The sequence below is a fragment of the Microtus pennsylvanicus genome, chromosome 5, assembly GCF_037038515.1.
Source record: "Microtus pennsylvanicus isolate mMicPen1 chromosome 5, mMicPen1.hap1, whole genome shotgun sequence".
In the NCBI taxonomy this organism is placed as follows: Eukaryota; Metazoa; Chordata; class Mammalia; order Rodentia; family Cricetidae; genus Microtus; species Microtus pennsylvanicus.
The window spans coordinates 124,202,705-124,225,339 of record NC_134583.1 but is presented as its reverse complement, the minus strand read 5'-3'; the positions used below and the strand labels follow the sequence as shown (position 1 = coordinate 124,225,339).

Here is a 22,635-nt window from a genome sequence, read left to right as displayed (position 1 = left end):
AAAACTCTTTAAATTAAAAAAAGATTCTTTCGCCGGGCGGTGGTGGCGCACGCCTTTAATCCCAGCACTCGGGAGGCAGAGCTAGGCGGATCTCTGTGAGTTCGAGGCCAGCCTGGTCTACAAGAGCTAGTTCCAGGACAGGAACCAAAAGCTACGGAGAAACCCTGTCTCCAAAAATCAAAAAAAAAAAAAAAGATTCTTTCCTCCTTCCCTTCCTCCTTTCTTCACTTAGGCTGTGGGGGAAGAGTCAGGCCAATCTCTGAGCTCAGACAAACTGACCTACTCAGTGAGCCCCAGGCCAGTGAGAGCTGAAAAGGCAAGATGGGCTCCGTGTGGTGCACAAATTCAATTTTAGCCGGTGTGTGTGTTAGCTTGGTCTACCTACCCAGCTTGGTGAGGAGGGTGGTGATGAATTTGACTAGTCTCTTGAAGAGAAGCAAGCATTGCCAAAGACAGAGATAGGCTGGTACTGTTGGTGCTGGTGATACAGGTAGGGTGGAGCTTCTTAAGTTTTTTTTTCTACTCATGATCTCCTTTTGCCTGATAATATATAACCCTGGGTATAAAAGTTTGTAAAATAGGTAGGTATGCAAATAAAAAGTTCACTGATAATAAGTCATAATGAAATGTACTCTGAAACAATTCTTTGTAATGTATGACTTTATCATTTATTAAAGATGAAATATATAATGAGATGGATTTTGCAGAAGGAATCAGGTGGTTGCTGAGTATTTGATGCTGCAGCATGTCCAGTGTGTTTTCCAGGCTGACTGATGCTCTGGTATCTGAGTGTCATGCCAAGATCCCTCTTCTGCATCGTTTCTAATACAAAATGGCAAAAGGATGGTTAGGACCATTTTAGAAATTGTTGGGAATTCTACCGTAATCCCAAGCTAAAGTTGACCTAATGATTGAATGTGTATTCATGCGGATGAATGTCTGTATATGTGTGAGTGCATTTTTGTGGGTATGCAGATATGTATGTGATCGTGTGGGAGTATTTGTGTGTGCATATGGAGGCCAAAGGTTGACATTGGGTGTCTTATCCCTCTGCCCCTTGTTTTTGAGAGAAGGTCTTTCACTGAACCTACTGGTAGGGCTGGACTGGCTGTCCTTGAACCCTTGGGATCTACTTGTCTCTGCCCAGCCAGTGCTAGGGTTTTATGTGGGTTTTGAGCATGCACAGCAGGTAATCTTCATTCTTGGGCTGATTGTGGATATTTAACACCACACCCTTTTATATGGGCCTGGGGATCCAAACTCAGGTCCTCATGCTTGTGTTAGAACTTTGCCAACTGAGCCGTCATCTCCCTATGCCAGTTTAATATTTTTTTTTTTACGTGAAAGTTGGCAGGCAGTCATGGTGCATGCCTTTAATCCCAGCATTCAGGAGATAGAAGTAGGCAGATCTGAGAATAGATAGAAGTGATAGAAGTGGCCTGAGTTTGAGGCCAGCCTGGTCTACATAATGAGTTCTAGGACAGCCAAAGCTACACAGAAAAACCTTGTCTTGAAAAACCACACACACACAAGAAGTTGGCACCTCAAATAGCAGATTTCAAAGTTCAGCATTCTAACAGTGCAATCCAAAGATACTTACATACTGAGGAATGGTGGGAGAAAAAATATTTTGTTTTTGTTTTCCATAATTAAACTATTATGCTTCTGTAAGAGCAGAAAGCTTTGTGTATACAGCAAAAATACTGCAATTCATAACATCTAGTAGTCTTTCGTTTGAGCCAAGAGGCTTCAGCAGCAGTGGGTGGCATGAAGGGCTGTGCAGTCCAGAGAGCACGTGTTGTGTTTCAGACCAAGGCGGCAGTGACGTCAATGCAGCATGAATGAACTGTCAGAACTACTTCTGGTTCATTATGCATTTGGTTTTGGATTCATTTTTGTTTCACCTTTTATTGATTTGAAATTTTTCATGACTCCCACATTGATTTGTACCATGGGTTGCAGCCCACGGTTTAAGAAACCATGGTGTCAGGTACAGGGTTAAGTGTGGAAGAGCAGCTTGCTGCAGTCATATAGCGTGGAACATGGGTGTGAGATGGAAGAAGGGGGTTGGCATTAGGGAGCCTCTGGAGGAAGATACGGGGCGTTCTTGTCAGTGCCATGCTGTCCTGTGTGAAGTCTTATCAAGGTGACCCTAGATTCTAGGTGAAGTAAATTTAACATGATTTAAAAAAATTTCATTGAGCTTTTCAGAACCTTAATTATGGCCACGTGCTGTCAGGTGCAAGACCAGAGGAAGATTACAAGTTTCTCGCTGAGCTGCTTGGCTCTTAGAATGGGTAGAACTGGTGGGCATGGGCAATCTGGGAAGGTCTGCTCTCCGGAGAGGGAGAAATCAAAGGAAAGAAGAGGTGGTGCTAAGGCAAAACCCAAGCCCTCAGACTCCATACACTGTGCCTCTCTCACTGGCTCAGGGACCATGGTGGCCTTGTTGCGCACTTGCCCCCTCTTCCTAAGTTCCAAAGGGCAAGCAGTCTTGCCTGTCACTTCAGTAGGCAGTGCAAGATGGGTTGGGGAAGAAAGGGATTAATGTTCTGTGAGTTTTCTGATCCTGGAGATACGTACACTCACACATACAGACACACACGCACGTACGCACGTGCACACACACCCCCTCCAGCCATTGTTCTTCAGAGCAGGTTTGTTTATTTGCCTTTGATTTGGGGGTGTGAGATTGGAAAGGGGAATTGAAAGGTCTTTCTAGATGATGTCCTGGATCATTTCTGCCCCTCTGGACTCACTTGGTAAGGTTTTAAGGGACCAGGTAGCTTACATGGGTGCATGTTGTATTGTTTTTGTTTAAAATAGTTCATGCACCCAGGAATGCAGTCAGACTCTAATGGTGACTAAGTGCCTGAAAGCTGAGCTGGAAGGGAAAGGAAACAAGGGGAGAGATGAGCCTGAGGCAAGGGAAGGAGGGCTGGGGAAAATGGCAGTTCAGCCAGGCCCCTGGGCCAAGCTGGAGAATTTTCCTTGCATTAATAGTCTTGGGGAGATTTATTTATAGGACACCAATTGAGTTCTTTGAGGGGAGCACCCTCACTTTATATCAGCATCTGGGGAAATGGTTAGCCTGTGGCCATTTCAAGGGTGAGGGCGAGGCCTTTATTGGTTTCCAAGGCACACCAGCCTCTGTCCTCAAGGGCACTTTCCTTCTGCCTGGTTCTGCCCTCTCTGAGTGGAGGATAACAGGCATCAGAGAAAAACTTGGAGCGTGGCTGATTTTTTTCAGGTATTGAGGCCAATAAAAATTTAGATACAATGTGGCTACACCATCTAGGGTATTCTCATAGGATTGGTGAAGGAGATGGGAAAGCCCTTAAGTCATTTTGTAACAAAGTTAATTTTTTCAAGTCAAGCCACATGGCCTGCTCTTTGAAAAGCTGAAGCTGATTTGAGGAACCACAACTGAGTGTTTGGTTATGGTGTTGACTTTAAAAGAAGATTCCTGCATCCTCTCCTGCTTAGCTGTAGTTTCTAAAGTTCAACTTTGGATGGTTCTAGTTGCTGAGACTCCTCAGGGAAGTCTCAGACTCCCTAGGAAAGTTTCAGTCACCAAGTTACTGTTAAGTGACCAGGGGGATGAGAGAAATACCCTTCTCCTAATTCAGGAACTGTGTGGATTCCTTTCTTCTCCACATCTTCCTCTGGGATCGAGAATATGACACCTTTAGCTTGTTAACTTAGACCTAGTTTAGGAGGAGAGGTGTAACTACCCACTGTCTTCCCAGTCTCTGGCGTGCGGAGGGAGGGGCACCTGCTGGGAAGTGTTGGCATAACAGTGTGTGCTTTTTCAGTTCTGGGTCAGCTCTTTTCCTGTCCTCAGTTCTCACCCTGTGGTACAGGCGGCTTTCTAGTGATATGAAATAGGGACCACATCCACCTAGTAGGAAAATTCAGTAAAAGATCCACGCCCACCTAACAGTCTTCAGCCTAAAAGATAAAATGTTTGTATTACAGGAATAACTTTTAAAAGTTATAACTAAATTGATTAGGAGAAAAATAATTATTATTTTAGATTTAGTGGTGACATCCCCGATACCCGGGATTAGCTAGTAGATATATTTGTGTTTCCAATATATTTCTGTGGTGATATATGATCACTTTAGAAATTAGTTTTAGGTGTCATCATTAAAATATCAGACTTGTATAAATTATATTTAAGTTGTTTTATTATTGTTAGATTATGTGTATATGTATGTGATATGTGTGTAAATCCGGAAGCATGTGCCACCATGCACTTGTGAAGGTCAGAGGACTTTTGGTGCTGGTTTTCCTTCTATTGTGGGTGCTGAGGACCAAACTCAGGCCATCAGGCTTGTGTGGCAGGCACTCTTACTTGAGCCATCTCTGGCCGTGTGGACTATTACCCTCATTTCATAGGTGTAGAAGGAGACGGAAAGGCACCTGGAGTTACATAGTCCACACCCTGGCGATTCCAGTTCTCTGAGTCTGCTTTCTGTGCCCCACAGAACTTTATTTAACCCGTTTAGTTAAAGGTAGGAAGACACATTACTATGTGCTGTATCGAAAACCTTGTTCACTGTTGGGTGTGGTGGCGCACGCTTTAATCCCAGCACTCATATATACCACTCATCATTAAAAGCCTGCAGACAAAAGTTTTGATTTCAAGAGTCTAATGGACACACATTTGAAAAGATGGCTTGGGCAGGCATAAAGATATCTAGTCCAGCCGGGCGGTGGTGGTGCACGCCTGTAATCCCAGCACTCGGGAGGCAGAGGCAGGCGGATCTCTGTGAGTTCGAGGCCAGCCTGGTCTACAAAGGGAGTTCCAGGACAGACTCCAAAGCTACAGAGAACCCTGTCTTGAAAAACCAAAAAAAAAAAAAAAAAAAGATATCTAGTCCATTTCAAGCTCTGGTCTTATTTATTTGCATAAATTAATTATTTTGATCTGTAAAGTCATGAATATATAGGACTGAATTTTACAAACACAGAGATATGCCAGGCGGTGGCGGTGTGCCACCTTTAATCCCAGAACTTGGAAGGCAAAGGCAGGCGGATCTCTGTGAGTTCCAGGCCAGCCTGGTCTACAAAGGGAGTTCCAGGACAGGCTCCAAAGCTACAGAGAAACCCTGTCTTGAAATAATCCCCCAACGAAAGAAAAACCAAAACAAAACAAACTTGTTCCTATCCTAAGGCACTCTTAATATACATCTTCTTATTTGTTATCCATAAAGCTTAGGCTTCCATGGTAGTTTTTACTTAGTCTTACAGTTACTGTTGTTGACTGTGCAACAGCTGTCTCCATGGTTGTGGGCCCTCACACTGTCCTTTCCAGTGCTGTTCGTGTCTATCCCATTGCCTTAGTGTGCTCGTCCCTCCCACAGGCAAACATCTGGGCTGTTTCCAGCTCATACATTGTAAAATGTAGTTTTCGTTTGAGTTATTTGTTTGTAATACAGTGCTGATAGTGGAAATTTGAGATCAGAACCCAGTACCAGCAGTGCATAACCAAACCCAGTATTTGTGAAGTCAAAGCCTTGTCAGGCTTTCCCACCTAGTAGAAGTGAGGTGGTATTTAATAACTGTTTGAAGGTACGTTTCTGTAAACGAGTACTCAGAAATGTTTTTTCAGTGTTTCTTTGTGGGAATCCCACTTGACTGCTCGCAGGCTCTGTTGGACATGGATGGCTGGATACTAGAGACGGGTGTTGTTTCGATAGATTTGCATCAGCTCCCTACAGGTTGTAGAGATGGAATTTGTATTTACAGTGCTCATTCCCCTGACTTTTGTTTACCTTTGAATTTCTTTTTCCACCTCTGTTAGCATTTCAAAATCAATAGAATCAACTTACAAACTTCATAAATCATATATTTTGTTTCTACTTTTCTTTGGAGTGTATATATTTCATTTTCTTCTACCTCAACTATCTTAAATTTACCCTTTTTTGTTTTGTTTTTGACTTTTTTTTTTTTTTTTTGAGATGGGATGAGACAAGATCTTGCTTATAGCTGAAACTGACCTGGAACTCACTATGTGATCCAGGCTAGCTTTGAACTCACAACAAATCCTTCTGCCTCATCCTTTTGAGTGTTGAGGTCACAAGCTTATGTTATCATGTCTACCTCAATTTCCTTTTTTTTTTTTTAGGTTTACTATATTGTAGTATGAGATGTCCATCTCAATCAGTTCTTTTTTTCTTTATCGGTACATACTCAGTTTTGTCAACAACATCTTTTATTTTTATTTTTTTATTTGTACTGAGGATTGAACCCAGAGCCTTACAAGTGCACATCTAGTCTACTGCTGAGCTACCCCTCTCCTTACGTCATACCACACTGCCTCTAAGTGCCTATATATATAGATAATTTTTTTTTGGTTTTTCGAGACAGGGTTTCTCTGTGGTTTTGGAGCCTGTCCTGGAACTAGCTCTTGTAGACCAGGCTGGTCTCTAACTCACAGAGATCCCTTTGCCTTCCAAGTGCTGGGATTAAAGGCGTGCACCACCACCACCCGAGTGCCTATATTTTTAAGGGACATTTTTTTCCTCTTTAGTAAATATTACGTTGTAAAAGAATTGGAAAATATATAAATCACAACTGTCTCATGGTTAATTAAGAAATTAAGCTGAGTGAAAGGCAAATGGAAGAAGGGAATCTTGATGAGGGTTAGGAGGAGGACTCGTTTTCATACTGTTAGCCTTCCATCTGTGTATCTCTGTGTTTTGTTTGTTGTTTTTGTTTTTCGAGACAGGGTTTCTCTGTAGTTTTGGAGCCTATCCTGGAACTAGCTCTTGTAGACAAGGCTGGTCTCGAATTTACAGAGATCCCTCTGCCTCTGCCTTCCAAGTGCTGGGATTAAAGGTGTGCGCCACCACCACCAGGCATATCTCTGTGTTTTTAAAATTCAGTCCTATATATTCATGACTTTACAGATCAAAATAATTAATTTATGCAAATAAGTAAGGCCAGAGCTTGAAATGGGCTAGATATCTTTATGCCTGCCCAAGCCATCTTTTCAAATGTGTGTCCATTAGACTCTTTTTTTTTTCACGGCTCATCAATGTTTATTTTTCTTTTTCTAAAGATCAAAACATAAACACACAGGCAAAACCAGACAAGCAGAAAGATTTGGATCAAATACCCAGGTCCTTATCCGCTAGTGTTTATCACCGTGTGTCTCAGCAGTGCACCTAGTGTGCCTTGTGTGGTCAAGTGTTTGAAGCCATGGAGACAGAGATAGGCAGGTATCCAATATGGAACTTTCACATTCTTATCCATGATTTCAAAATTCTGCCTAAAGATGTACTCAAAAGGCCTTTGAACTCTTCCCTGTCTTCACATCCCAAACTATGCCATTCTTCCTGATGGTATGTACCCTGTCTTTTACTGCTCTTACCCTCCTCATTCAAACATCTATTACTCAGTCAACATTTTTTTTTTTTTTTGGTTTTTCTAGACAGGGTTTCTCTGTAGCTTTGGAGCCTGTCCTGGAACTCCCTTTGTAGACCAGGCTGGCCTCGAACTCACAGAGATCAGCCTGCCTCAGCCTCCTGAGTGCTGGGCACCACCTAGCAGTTTATGTGTTTTCTTAAAGAAAAATGTATATATACACAGTGATTTAGATTAAATTTATATTTGAGTGAAGTGCTCAAATTTAAACTTGATCATTTGAAATTTTTTGGTGGTGAGTTTTGTTGTTTTCTTACATTTTTTTTATTATATTGTGTGTGTATCACACGTGAACGTCAGAGACAAATTGTGGGAGTCAGTTCTCTCCTTTCACCATGTGGGACCTGGGGAAAGAACTCAGGTTCAGAGTTGGTGACAAGGGCCTTTACTTTCTGAGCCTTCTTGCTAGCCCCACTTTTGTTCTAAGACAGTGTCTTGCTTTAGGCTGGCCCGGAAGCAGCCACGCAGATCAGGTGACCTCGAACTCTTGATCATTCTTCTTCAGTTCCTGCGCACTAGGGTGACAGGCCTGTAGCACCACATCTGCCCAACTGATAGGTACTCCCAAAGCCCTTCAAGGTTTAGATAGATATAGGACAGAAAACCTCAGCAAGTTTCCACAAGCCTTTTCAGATGGATCCCAATCCTGCTTTGTTGGTCATCACCATGAATTTTTATTCCTTTTAGACTAGTCATCCTTTTTCTAAGTTCATGGCATTGAACTATAGTATGTGTAATATTGCTTTCATTCAGTATAATTTTTTTCTTTTTAATTTGGGGGTGGGCAGAGAGATGGTTTAGCTATTAAGAGCACTTGAGGACCTGGGTTTGGTCCCCAGCATGCACTTGGTGGCTTACCGCTGTCCACAACTCCAGTTTCAGGGGATCTCATGTTCCCTTTGGTCTTTCCAGGCCCCAGATATGAACATGGTACATATATATGCATGCAGGCAAAGCCATTCATAAAAGATATGAAATAGCCCCTGCTGGACTTTCGCTACAGTGCTGTGCCATTTTATTCTCTCCCATCATCGGTTAGAAAACTTCCTTATTGGTCTTCTAACAGTGTGGACTTAGAGGCTAAGAATGGTCGTACATGGCTGTCATCCCAGCACTTGGGGCTGGGGCACACTGAGTGAAGGTTGGCTGAAGTATGGAGAGAGAAATATTTCTTCATTGGAGTACAAGTCCTTTGCCAAATGTATGTATGTGTGTGTGTGTGTGTGTGTGTGTGTGTATATATATATATATATATATAATGTGTGTGTGGTGAATATCTTTCCTACACTCTGGCTTGCTATGTTTATTTTGATGACATAGTTTTTAATTTTGATAAAGTCTAATTTATTAGCTTTTTTCCTTTATGTTTTTGCTTTCTGTGTCCTAAGAAAACTTTGCCTACCCATCCCCCCGGACAGACATGTGCCATTTTCCCAAATGGTTTATTTAGTTTATTCTAATAGCTTTACATTTTAGAGTTTATGTTTGGGTTTATTATATATAAACCTTTCCTATTTGGTGTGAGGTAAGAGTCAGGCAAGGTTCATCTTTTTCATTATGGATATCCAGGAGTTTCTGTACTTGAAAATTAAAAAAAAAAGATTTATTATTATGTCGCCCTCTTAGTGCAGTTGGCAGTGTGTCGGGCTCATATATGTTTTAGTGTGTGTGTCCTCACAGTGCGGATGTGCAGTTGGCAGTGTGTCGGGCTCATATATGTTTTAGTGTGTGTGTCCTCACAGTGCGGGTGTGCAGTTGGCAGTGTGTCGGGCTCATATATGTTTTAGTGTGTGTGTCCTCACAGTACGGGTGTGCAGTTGGCAGTGTGTCGGGCTCATATATGTTTTAGTGTGTGTGTCCTCACAGTACGGGTGTGCAGTAGGCAGTGTGTCGGGCTCATAATACTGTTGTAGTGGATGTGTTCTCACAGTACGGATGTGGCCAGTTCTCTTTTTCTACCGCAGGGCTTGAGCTCATGTCGTAAGGCTTTTGTGGCAAGTGCTTTTTACCCACAGAATTGTCTCATTGGTTCTGGCGCTGTTTTGCATGTTTTTCACTGGATTGTTCTGACATCACTATAGGTACTATAGTGGTTTCAGGATAGACATCTGCTTGACTTCTTGACCAGCAAGGATGGAGATAGGAGCTCCTACTTCTGATCCCAGCATCCCTTTACCTATGTTTGTTTCTGTTCTGAATGTTCCCAAGTCCTGACTCTTCTCTTATTGGCAGTGAGTTGTAGTGACTGGGTTTGTTGTTCTGTTTGGACCTAGGATGGCCAGCATTCCAGTAAAGGACCGAGTGAAGGTGTCTCAGAACTGGAGACTGGGCCGCTGCCGAGAGGGGATTCTGCTGAAGTGGAGATGCAGGCAAGTAGCTTCTGAATTTTTTTAAAAAATTATTTGTTTTTATTTTATTGTATAAATTTTTGTTTGTTTTTGTTTTTTGAGATTGGGTGTCTCTGTGTAGCTCTTGCTCACTCTGTAGATTAGGCTGGCCTTGAACTCTGAGATTCACCTTCTTCTGCCTCTCAAGTACTGACATTAAAGGCTGTGCCACCACCACCCCACCCACCCCGCACGCTTTTTCGCTTTTTGTCTTCATTTTTGTTTTGTTTTGAGATGGGTCTCACTGTGTAGCTCTGGCTGTCTTGAATTTACTATGTAGGCTGGGCAATATTAAACTCACAGAGATCTGCCTGCTTCTACCTTCCAAATTCTAGGATTAAAAGCATTCCCACTGTGTCTGCCTTGTATATAATTATACTATCTGCTTGTATGTCGGTGCACCATGTGTATGCCTGGTGCTTGAGGAAGTTCTAGAAGGGTTTCAGATCCCTTGGAACTGGAATTACTGACGATTGTGGCTACCATATGGGTGCTGGGAATCAAACCTGGATCCTTTGAAGGAGCAGTAAATACTATTTACCTGTAAGCCATCTTTTAGCCTTCTTGATTCTTTTAAGGCTTCCCAAGACAGAAGAACATAATCGAAACTATAAGACTACATTGTAGGAGCTCTCTCTACTAGGGTGACTACTAGTGATTCTTCAGACAGCATAAAGAGCCCAGCAGAAGGACGACTTGCTAACAGTTCAAAGAAAGATTCTAAGAATGTACTCTGGGGGTTGGAGGGTGCAAGATAGGAGGATCTCGATTTCACGATTTCAAAGCTTGTCTGGGCCAAAGAGCCAATAGGAGATCCTATCTCAATTTTTTCCCCTTCTCTCTCTCTCTCTCTCTCTCTCTCTCTCTCTCTCTCTCTCTCTCTCTCTCCCTCTCTCCCTCCCTCCATCCCTTTCTTCCTTCCTTTCTTCTCTTGCTTCCCTTCTCACCTCCACAGAGTTTCTTTGTGTAGCCCTAGCTGTTCTGGAACTTGCTCTGAAAACTAGTCTGGCCTTGAACTCAGAAATCTGCCTGCCTTCCGAGTGGTGGAATTACAAACTGTGCTTGCCCAGTTACAGTTGGTTTTGTTTGTTTTAGTTTTTGGGTTTTTTGAGGCTGGGTTTCTCTGTGTAACATTCCTGGCTGTCCTGGAACTTACTTTATGGACCAGGCTGGCCTTGAACTTACAGAGATCTGCTTGCCTCTACCTCCTGAGTACTAGGATTAAAGGCGTGCACCACTACTGCCTGGCACAGTTGTGATTTTTAAATGTTATCTCTAAGGAGTTAACTCTCCTCTTGGATTCTGTTAAACTCTTCTTCATTATTTTTTTGGGGGGTGGGGGGCTGGTGGCCATGATGCTGGGTTCAAAACTAGGGCCTAGCCCATGTTTGGCAGCTGCTTCACAACTGAGCTACACCTCTAGTTCTGTTTATGGAAGATGCTCAGGAGGAAAGCCTGGCAACCTGAGCTCTACACAGAGAATGAAATTTAGCTTCTGAGCTCCACATACATGCTGTGCATACATGTGTATGCTGTTGTACACATACAAAGTAAAGAAAATAATGTCTTTTTTTTAAAGGCAAAATGGGAAATTAAAGATATGTGAAGTAAGACTTAGGAAAAGTGCCAGTGTGTGTGTGTGATGTCTGCTCACGTGTGTGGGTATGCAGAACAGTGCTTGGAGGCCAAGAGAGGGCTTTGGGTGACCTGCTCTGTCATTCCCCCTTGCGGCAGGGCTCTGAATCTGGAGCAAGGCTGGTAGCCTCAGGTCTCAGTGGTCCTCCTGTCTCCTCACCCCACAGCGCCGTGGTTACAGGCACTTGTGTAGTCAGCTCTTTACACAGGTGCTGGGAGTTTGAAATCAGTCCTATGCTTTCACAGTGAACACTTTCCTCCCCAAGCTAGCCTCAGCTCGTGCCATCCTCCTGAGCTAGCCTCAGCCCATGACACCAGTCCTCGTGCTTGTACAGTGAGCGCTTCCCTCCCTGGGCTAGCCTCAGCCCATGACACCAGTCCTCGTGTTTGTACAGTGAGTGCTTCCCTCCCTGGGCTAGCCTCAGCCCATGACACCAGTCCTCGTGCTTGTACAGTGAGTGCTTTTCTCCCTGAGCTAACCTTAGCTTATGCCATACAATTTTGATGATTATTATAACACACTTATGCCTCATCAATATCAAAACCCTTCATAATTATTATTTGGCACCTTGTCCAAAAGGTGCTTCATGTTGGTTGATCTCAGTGGATTTGGAGCTTTGTGACTTCATTCTGACTGATCCGTTCCTGTGCTGAACACTGATAGTGCACTTCTGCCCTTGGTGACTACCTTAGAGGTGCTTCTGTCACTGTGAAGAGACACCATGACTAAGGCAATTCTTATAAAAGGGAACATTTAATTGGGGGCTTGCTTACAGTTTTAGAGGGTTAGTACATGATCATCATGGCAGGAAGCAGATAGGCATGGCACCAGATCAGTAGCTGAGAGCTTTACATGCTGATCTATAGGCAGCAGGAGAGAGAGGGAGAGAGAGAGATGGAGACAGAGAGAGAATGAGAGGGACAGAGCTGGACTTTTGAAACCTCAAAGCCCATTCTCAGTGACACACTTCTTCCAGCAAGGTCACACCTACTCCAACAAGGCCACACCTCCTAGTCTTTCTAATCCTTCTCAAACAGTTCCACTCCCTGGTGACTAAACATTCTAATGTATGAGCCTATGGGGGACCACTCTTATTCAAACCACCACAATGACCCTTAGTTTGCTTGTGCTGTTTCTACTGGTTTGGCTGATGTCTGTTTCTGTGAATTATGTGGTTTTATGATAAAGAAGGTATGAAAGAGAAAGATGGATTTTTATGATGAAACGCCTTATTTTCTGATTTCTATTTTTACTTGGTTGGGTTTTCTTAAAAAGTAGGCTCTCCTTTGTAGCCCAGGTTGACCTCAAACTTGCCATCCTTGTGCTCAGTCTCCTTAGAGCTAGGATTACAGTGCCGTTATACCCTGTCATTTGTGCCTTTTAACATCAAAGGGTAATTCCTCTATCACGTTCTTGCTCCTGGTGTTGTCGTTTATGGCATTACTTTAAGGCAGTCTGGCAAATAAACACAGAACAGTTACCAGGTTGCCCAGGATTCTTCACTGCTCACCTGGCATGAACCTGGTTTCTTGTCCTAGGTAAATGTCTGTTTACCACATGGTTGTAAGAACATGAATTCCAGCCCCTCTGCTGCCCATTTGGATATGCTGCCTAGTGGTGGAAAAGATGTTGAGGAGGAATGTGAATAGTGAATAAGAGCTCAGACATACATGCGCTTCACACATGTTCTATGTAGTATATGCACACACTTGTAAAAACTGCATGAGCAGAAACTCAGTTACTACAAAGCCCAAGCTGCATTTAATGGCCCGGCAAGTCAATTTGCAAAACTTTTCCAGATTCCCATGACGCTTGTTTTAAGGAGCCGAAACACAGCCCAGTTTGCTCAGACAGGCTTGGCAGTGGGAGATGGTGTCTGACCATGGAGATGAGTCAGCTTTCCCTTTGATTTCTTGAGACCTGGTAGCTCCAGGACTGTAGGATAGGCACAGATGGGATGTCTATCTCGGGGAAGGGGCTTAGTTCCCACCAGAGAACCCAGTTGTCTGGTAGGGTGCCCTTTCCTTTCTCTTCTTATCTTCCCTCTTCCCTGTTGTCTTCTCTCTTTTTTTTCACACACTCCTTGTTTTTTGAGATAGCCTATAATATAACCTATACTGGCCTTGACCTAAGTACGCATCTAAAGGTGGCCTCGAACTCCTGTTCCTTCTTCTCCAGCACTCAAGAGAGTGCAGGAGTTACAGGTGTATGCCACTATTCGCAGCAAAGTCTTTTTTCTTAAGGCTTTAGTTCCACGTCATGGGATTGGCTGGTGGCTTTTAAGCTTTCTTTGTTCTGGAGATTGTTCTGGAGATCTAGAACCTGCTCCAGATATCTCTTATGAGTTCTTTGTTCTGGAGATTGTTCTCGAGATCTAGAACCTTCTCCGGATGTCTCTCAGGAGTTCTATAAGAGCTGAATTCTTTGTAGCCCTGAACTGCAGCACTGTTTTAGAGCTGTTATATCAACACATGTGCCCTTCGCTGCAGAAATGGCCATACCCCTGGGAGGATCACGGCTTCTCTTGAGCAGGTTTGCCTACTCTCCTAAATGGCTGATTCTTTTCACTTATAAATGTTCCTTTGCTCCAATAACAAGGGAATGGGATTTCCTAAGACTTTTCTCTATCACACCTTAACTGATCTATTGAGCAAGGAGTATATGTCAGAGTCGTGGAACCTTGAAACTTACCAATTGGACTTACAGTTGCAGAGGTCACTTTACCTGACTCATTTTTCTATATCCTTCAACTGAATTTTTTAGGTCCTGCTTATCTATGAGAAGTGCTGGCAGCAGTTTTACTTTTTTTTTTTTTTTGGTCCCTCTCTGTAGTCAGATGCCCTGGATGCAGCTTGAGGATGCTTCTCTATACATATCTCAGGCTAATTTCATCCTGGCCTACCAGTTCCGCCCAGATGGTGCCAGCTTGAACCGTCGGCCCTTCAGAGTCTTCGCTGGGCACGATGAGGATGTTTGTCACTTTGTGCTGGCAAACTCGCATATCATCAGTGCAGGAGGGTAAGTGCTGGATCTTCCCCAGTGTTCTATAGGAACTGGGTCTGCCTCTGACTTTTCTGGCTCAACAACAAAGTATCAGGGAAGTAAACTTTTGAAAAGGTAGGCTTTAAAAAAAAAAAAAAAACCAAAAAAACCCCAAAACCAAAAACCACTTAAAGCAGAGATTTACCAAAGCTGTTAATAGGGTTAGCCAGAGAAGAAAACAGGAGCAAGAGCCTTTAATACAAAGTAGAGCAGGTTTGCTGCTCTCCAAGGGGAGGTTTATTTTCTCTCTCAGCTCTCTTTAGCCCCAAGTGTGCTGAAGAGATGAAGCTACCTAACACTCAGCACCTTGTAGGCCAGCCTGCTTTGTGCTTGGCTCATCTGGACGTCACTGGACACTTGGGCTCCTTCAGCGGCCTGGTCCTCCTGCTGCAGAGGGAGTATTAACCCCTGGGCTGTGCTCCTTGTTCTCTCGTAGAGATGGGAAGATTGGTGTTCATAAGCTCCATAGCACCTTCACTGTCAAGTACTCGGCTCATGAGCAGGAGGTGAACTGTGTGGACTGCAAAGGGGGCATCATTGTGAGCGGCTCCAGGGACAAGACGGCCAAGGTGAGGTGTTGTCCCCTTTACGTACTGTTATCTCCTCCTGTCTATAGGGACTGGGGTGGGAGAGGGTGGATAGAGCCCGGAGTCCCAGGATTGGCTGAGAGTGAAGAGGGTGAGGGCAGAGGAGAAGGGACATAATAAAGAATTACTTATGTGCCTTTGGCATGCAGCTTGCGATGCCAGGCTGTGTTCCTGCCAGCTGGACTGGGAGAGGAGTGGGCGGTGGCTGGGATGCTTGCTACTCACTTGAAATGTGGTGTGAATGCAAAAACAGGGCTTGCTCAGCTTTTCCTCCCTGAGCTGAGTCTCCTCAGGTTTGTGGGTTGGGTTCTGCCCCAGGATTTTATTTTAAAATCTCCCTCCTTTTCTTGCTCTCTGTTTAAAGAAGTTAATTTTTCACTGCCTTGTTTATAAGCAATCAGGCTGACAATTAAAACGTGTTTTTACTGATTCTCTGGAGAGTGATGTGGTCAGTAGGCAGTGGAGACCACAGGAAGGCTGTTGTTGGTTGCATCATTGCCAGGTTGCCTGGTCCACAGACATCCACGAAGACATAAAATATGAAACTGATAAACAGTTGTCATCCTTGCTTTGTGAGTCCAGTTCATCCAGTCTGTGTCAGGCGCTGCTGCTTATGAGACACAGAAAAGATTCTCCAGTCTTGGGTGCAACAGTCCTAGCCAGGATACAGGCTTTGCCGCTGCAGTGGAAACTCTGCTTACCGTTCAGTTGATGATGCAGAAGACCCCAGAGGTCTTGATGATCTGTTTTCCAGAATCTAGAGACTCCATTGTAGAAATTGCTTATTGGTATCAGTGAATGGGCCTCTAAGCCATATGTAGAGAGATCTCAGGAGAGGGAAGTTGCAGCTTTTATCTATAACTCTTCTGACTCTGTGTACTCTCTAGTGATTGCTTTTTCATGTTGCTGGTTTATATAAAGACAAGGGCTAAATAGGTTTCCTCCTATTTATAAACATTTTTTTTCCTTTTGAAATTTTCTGCCTTATATTTTTATTTAGAAAGAATGGATGCCAGCATAGGAAGCCCAAGAAAGATCAGCAGTTTGTCTAGGCTTTTGTTTTTGAGACAGGGTGTCAAGTAGCCAAAGATGATCTTTGTGTCTTCATTTTCAAGTGCTAAGATTATAGGTGTATGCTATCATACCTAGCTTTAGTGTGCTTTTGTTATTGTTGTTTGTTTTTGAGACAGGCTTTCTCTGTGTAGCCCTGGCTGCTCTGGAACTCAACTCTGTAGACCAGGTTGGCACAGAGATCCACCTGCCCATGCCTCACAAGTGCTGGGATTAAAGGCACGTGCCACCACCGCCTGGCTTTATTGAATATTTTGAATCTTCATGGCAACCACCTTTCCTGTCACCTGTTTCTTCCTCTTCTCCATCCCTTATTGACTTCAGATTTTTGCTTAGTCAATGACTCTATAGCATTCCTGGCAAAGATTCTGACTTTAACTTGCCAAGTGAATCTGGTGCTAGAGCGATGGCTCAGTTGAGTGCTTACTAGTCTTGCATGAAGATCTGGGTCTATATTGTCAATGCATTTGGGGACAGTGGCATTTGCCTGTAATCCCAGTGCTGGGGAGGCATAGACAGCTGACTCCCTAGAGCTAGAGCTTTCTTAAAACATAACATTTGTTCTTTGTTAATTTCATACATGTTTTGTAATGCATTCTGGTTATCTTTACTCCCCTATTATTTCCCTTCTACCCTTCCAGCCCTCCATTTTCCTTACAAATATTTTTCTTTTTTTAAGATTTATTTACACTCGGGAGGCAGAGGCAGGCGGATCTCTGAGAGTTCGAGGCCAGCCTGGTCTACAAGAGCTAGTTCCAGGACAGGCTCCAAAAGCTACAGAGAAACCCTGTCTCGAAAAAACCAAAAAAAAAAAAAAAAAGAGAGAGATTTATTTATGTATGTATACGAGTGCTCTGTTTTCCTGCACATCTGGAGGAGAGCCCAGATCCCATTACAGATGGCTGTGAGCTGCCGTGTGAGTGCTGGGGATTGAACTCAGGACTCTGGGAGAGCAGCCAGTGCTCTTAACCACTGAGCCATCTCTCTAGCCCCCTATATTTGCTAGCTTTTGTTTTTATTAGTGTTGTACAGAGTTTAACTAGAGCTATCTTTATGAGGAGGAGTATAACAGGATACTATGCCTATCCCTCTCCCAGAGTCTGTTAGTTGCCAACAGATGAAGCGTTAGGGAAGCTCAGTGTCAGTGCCACAGTTCCCGTGGGCTCGTGACTGCCATGATCATGTTGTTCTTAGAAGATAGCATTTTGAAGCCCCTTCCTCTGTCTTCTGGCTCTTAACATTCTTTCCTCCCCTTCTTCTGCAGTGCTCCCCAGGTCTGAAGAGGGTGGTATAACTGTTAGGATTGAGCTCCCAGCAGGCCTATAATCAGCATCTGTGCAGCCATGAGGAGAGGCTTCTCTGTTTACAGCTGAGAGTAGCCTTTGTCTGTGGGTATAAGAGGTGTTCTGAAGCTGGTTTGGTGCTGTATTGGATTAGTTAAGCAGTAACCTTAGGTTCTTCTCTAAAACCTCAGGTCCATCTTTCTTTCTCTTTCAAGACAGTGTCTGTCTATGTGGCACAGACTAACCTTGAACTTGCAATTTTTCTGCCTCTTGAAATTACAGGTATGTGCCACCACACGCCTATTAGAATTATTTTCTAACAATGTAGACTGTAACCAGGCATTGTGCTAAGCACTTTATCCATTTTTATCTTTCCAGGTGAATATCTTCCCTGCATAATTGCAATGTGTTTTAGATATACAGTATATCTGTGGTATCTACTCTGTAAGGTTTTTTTGTTATACAAATTAATATATAGATACTTTATGTTTAAATATATAAACTATATATGTGTCTCGAAAAACCAAAAATATATATATATACTTTATATGTGTTTATATATAAATTATATGTATATAAATATATGTATGTATATATATATTCATTATTTGAGATATCTGTCCTTGAAGTTTCTTTGTAGCCAAGTATGACTTTAAACTTCTAATCTTGCCTCCACCTGTTGAATGCTGGGATTATATGTATGTACCATACCCAGTCATGTCGTGCTAGAGAGCAAACCTAGGACTTGGTGCATGCTGGGCATTCTGTCAGTGGAGCTGTGTCTCTAGGACTTGGTGCATGCTGGGCATTCTGTCAGTGGAGCTGTGTCTCCAGCCCGCATGGTATCTGCAGTGACTTCTAGATGAACTTTCTCTAGTAGATAGATGATTCTGTCTAGTTTCTTCTTAGATACAAGAACCTGGAAATCAGAATCCTTTCTTAAGGGCCTGATTCCTGCTAAATTCTGTACGTCATGCTGTTCTAGTACTCTATATTTATCTTCCCTTTTCTACAGCATGGTCCTGAGACAGGCATTTTCCCCCATTTGATGAGACAAAACTGAGACCAAAAAGTTAGGAAACATCTCTAAGAGCGAAGATAGTAAGTCACAGGTAGGTTCAAACGCGGTCAGACTCCAAAGACTGCTTGTTCTGTAATAACAGGCTACAGGGAATATTTTGTTTACCATTGTGGTTTGTGTCTTCGTTTTAGGATTTTTTTAGAATGAATTCTCAGCTTTAGGGTTTCTGAGTCAAACAAAGATCATTTTAGGAACTTTCCACCTCCAGTCTGCCTTCCAAAAAGACTGTATGGATGTATACTGAGTGTTTTCCGGGGTGGGTCTGTTTTGCAGTGATAGCAAAGATCTGACCAAATCTTTATTGTGTCAACTCCTGTCCCTCAGGTGCCAGGGTATGCTGTGCCATGGGACAGTCTGGCCACTTTCCTCAGTGATGCTTGGAACTGGCAGAGCATTTCCCGAGTCACTACCACAGACCTGTAGCCTTGTCCCATGGTTTGTGGGCTCTCAATTCTACCAGCTGTCTCTGTGGAAGCTACTAACAAACTCAGCTTTAGGCTGTTGCCAGAGATTCTGTAAATCAGGAGTAGTACCCCCTTCATCCTGCAGGAAAACCTGCCTCCGAGGGAGTTCAGATAAGGAAAAAGCAAAGGTCTCTTCCAAGCTGGGCAGTCTAAAAGAAGAAACCAGAAGGGCATCTACCTATTACCAAAGGATTTGACTGTCAGGTACAAAGCAGATGCTGGAATACCAGCCTTACAGGGAATATTGAGGGTTTGTTTTGTTTTGTGTTCTCCTCATCCAGAGTATTCTTGTTAAATTTATTTTCTTAGTTTTGGGAAAATTACTCCTACTATCATCCCATCCCCCACTTCATCATACTCAGAAATCCTAAGAAACACTTTCTCCTTTATAGGGAAGAGATACCATGTGACCCTAAGAAGGCAAGACCACCCCCATTCCATCACCTGCCCCTTACACTGAAGGAATGTTTTCTTAAGTTCTTCCATCTAAGGTCCTGCCTGAGTTTGGTGTGTTCCCCTTATAGCTCTGCAGGGACCTTGAGAGGTCATTGATCCATCTAGCTGCCATGGGATCCCTCTGTGGCTGCCCTGGGGAGAGCCCTGTACATTTGAGGTTTCCTTTCTGTTTGGCTAGAGGCTTATGTCCCTGTGTGTGTCATCTGGGGTAGGGCGAGGTGAGGGGGAGCCGGTTGCTTAATGGGACATTTCTAAATGCTCCGGCTGCTGAGAGGCCCTGGGAGTGTTGATTAGAGTTAAGCCCAGAGTGGCTGCTAATGTGCATTCCTGACTGATAGGGACCAGATAGTGTGCTCCAAGCAATATTTTTAACCTGTGGAGATATGGAAGCTTAAAACAGTTAAGCTTTTCTGCTACTTTTGGTGACACTAGGTGCTAAATTCCCTGCTGACATGAATAGCTTTGGGTCCTGGGCATTATGAACAAACAACAACAGCACACCACCTTCTCACTTTGAAGTCTCCTTTCCATTCTTCCCTTGTTTTGTAGCTTTCTTTTGACCCCTCTAACAGTATAATGTCTCCCCAGATTGGACCTTGATCTTCCTGTCTCTCCCTGTGTGCCTAAAGCAAAGTTTTGGTGAAAGATAGGAGAAAGGAAGATCCACAAACATAAGGACGTTTCTGAGAGAGAGGCTACTTCTCTCTCCCCTTTCTTATTTAGAGCTCACACAGGGGTTCTGCATCCTCTCATTGTCAGCTAGGAATTCAGGGCTCTCAGGTGGAAGGAAAGGTGCGTGGCTAGGTCTGTCGCTGTGGTAGGTGAACCAGAAGCTGGAGAGGCCTCTCTGCTGATACCGTGAGCTCTGTCTTCAGGAGAGAAAGGATTCTCCATTCCCGCACCTTCCTGGTCCCACTCATCCCACCTGGTGTATGTTGCTTCTTTCTAGTCCCAGGCAGTGCCAACAAGAGCATTTCCTCTCCTGTTTTCAGGTATGGCCTTTGGCCTCGGGCCGGCTGGGGCAGTGCTTACACACCATCCAGACTGAAGACCGAGTCTGGTCCATTGCCATCAGCCCGTTACTCAGGTAAGGGAGATATGTTTGGGTTTTTGTCTCACACAAGAATGTTTTCATTTCATTAGGTCAGATAAGCTAGAGAAATTTTCCCTAGTATATTCTAGGTTTCTATGAACCGATCTCCTGGAGATTTAAACACTTTCCAGAGACTTGAGGTCTTTTCACATACTTGTGGAACTGAGATAACCTTTCCTGAGCATCCCAAGAGAAATGTTAAGGCACAGATACCATTCTGGAATGTGGCTGAGGGGTCAGTGTTACCTTTCTGGAGCAGATGTCCTTTGGGATTGCTCCAAAGCAAAGGCTTCTCAGTATACCTGAGAGTAACAGCAGCAGCTAGCCTGCTGTTGTGACTCATCTCTGCTTCGTCCCCTGGAAATGTCTTCTGGAGTATCCCTTACAGGCTCTAGGTATCAGGAGAGGAGGGGTTTGGGCCTGCCGCCTGGGCCCTGGTCTGTATGTGAGGGACAGAAACAGTGACAACTGTAATGGAAGTGCAGCTCTGTTTTGTTACTTTGTACGGTAGTTTGGCCTGTGTACCACGTGTGTGTCTGTGCCATGGAGACCAGGAGGGGGTGTTGTACCACGTGTGTGCCTGTGCCATGGAGACCAGGAGAGGGTGTTGTACCACGTGTGTGCCTGTGCCATGGAGACCAGGAGAGGGTGTTGTGCCACGTGTGTGCCTGTGCCATGGAGACCAGGAGAGGGTGTTGTACCACGTGTGTGCCTGTGCCATGGAGACCAGGAGAGGGTGTTGTACCACTTGTGTGCCTGTGCCATGGAGACCAGGAGGGGGTGTTGTACCACGTGTGTGTCTGTGTCATGGAGACCAGGAGGGGGTGTTGTACCACGTGTGTGCCTGTGCCATGGAGACCAGGAGAGGGTGTTGTATCACGTGTGTGTCTGTGTCATGGAGACCAGGAGAGGGTGTTGTACCACGTGTGTGTCTGTGTCATGGAGGCCAGGAGGGGGTGCTGCCCCTGGAACTGCAGTTACAGATCACTGTGAGCCACCATGTGGGTAAAGAATTAAGCCTAGGTCCTCTGGAAGAGCAGCCAGTGCTCTTCACTGCTGAGCCATCTCGCCAGGCCTGCCACTCTTTTTTTTTTTTTAAACAAAAAACAAAATAAAAAACAAATGAAAAAAGTCTTGCTGTGTGGCTGAGACCAGTTTAAAACTCACTGTGTAGCTCTGACTGGCCATGAACTAGTTAGTGATCTTTCTGCCTCAGCCTCCCAATGGCTGGGATTTCAAGTGCAAGACACTAAATGCAGCTGTTTCTTCAGCTTTAACTGGCCAGGTATGTTGGCTCATGCCTGTAATCCCAGCATTTAAGGGGCTAAGCAGGAAAATTAACCATGAACTTGAGACCAGGTTGATCTATAAGGTCAGTTCCAGACCAGACTTGGCTACGGAGTGAGACCCTATCTTGGAAACAAAATAAACAAAACAAAACATCCAAAAACAAAATAAAAAAAGCTAAAACTGGAGAAACATGAGCCAGTGAGCTTTGCATCCTGGCTTCTGTTATCTTTGTTATTATTAAAAATATTTTATTGACTAACAGTCATTGTATGTAATATTAAGTTTCATGAAGACCGTTTCTTTCAGATATATCATGTACTTTTATCTAGGCCTTTTAAAAAATATTTTATGTGTACGGGTATTTTGGTTGTGTGTATCTCTGTATACTACATAGATACACAGTGCCCCTGAGGCCAGAAGAAGGTGTTGGATCTCCTGGGTGTGGAATTACAGATGGTTATGGGCCACCATGTGGGTGCTGAGGATCAAACCTAGGTCCTCTGTAAGAGTAGTCAAGGCTCTTAGCTGATGAACCATTGCTCTAGCACTTACCTAGGTTATCTTGAACCAAGGCAGGGCCTCTCTCTTCCTCAGTGGGGTTCAGACACTTTTCTGTAGTTGAACTGTAATGGAAGTTAGTAGGGTCTAACTGTGTGTACTTCCTTGATGCTTCTCATCCCACCTGAATGGACCTGGGAAAGCAATAGGGCTGCCTACCTCCACCTGATTAAGTCGCTTGCTTGTTTTTATAAGCAAGTTGGTGCCCTTTTGCTCAGCCCCCTTCAGCCTCTTTCTCCTCACCTCATGGAGC

At 43.9% G+C, this 22,635-nt stretch overlaps 1 protein-coding gene across 4 annotated transcripts in view; it reads left to right on the top strand.

Moving 5' to 3' along the window:
- Fbxw4 (F-box and WD repeat domain containing 4) overlaps positions 1–22,635 on the top strand; it is an 86,429-nt gene that overhangs the window by 9,707 nt on the left and 54,087 nt on the right. For 3 of the 4 annotated variants that reach the window (XM_075974221.1, XM_075974224.1, XM_075974223.1), the window contains exons 2-5: positions 9,708–9,803; positions 14,290–14,475; positions 14,936–15,068; positions 20,434–20,528. In XM_075974221.1, the coding sequence (XP_075830336.1) occupies positions 9,708–9,803; positions 14,290–14,475; positions 14,936–15,068; positions 20,434–20,528 (510 nt within the window). Of the gene's footprint in view, positions 1–9,707; positions 9,808–14,289; positions 14,476–14,935; positions 15,069–20,433; positions 20,529–22,635 lie in introns of all 4 variants that reach the window. The other variant, XM_075974222.1, reaches the window with a different exon arrangement.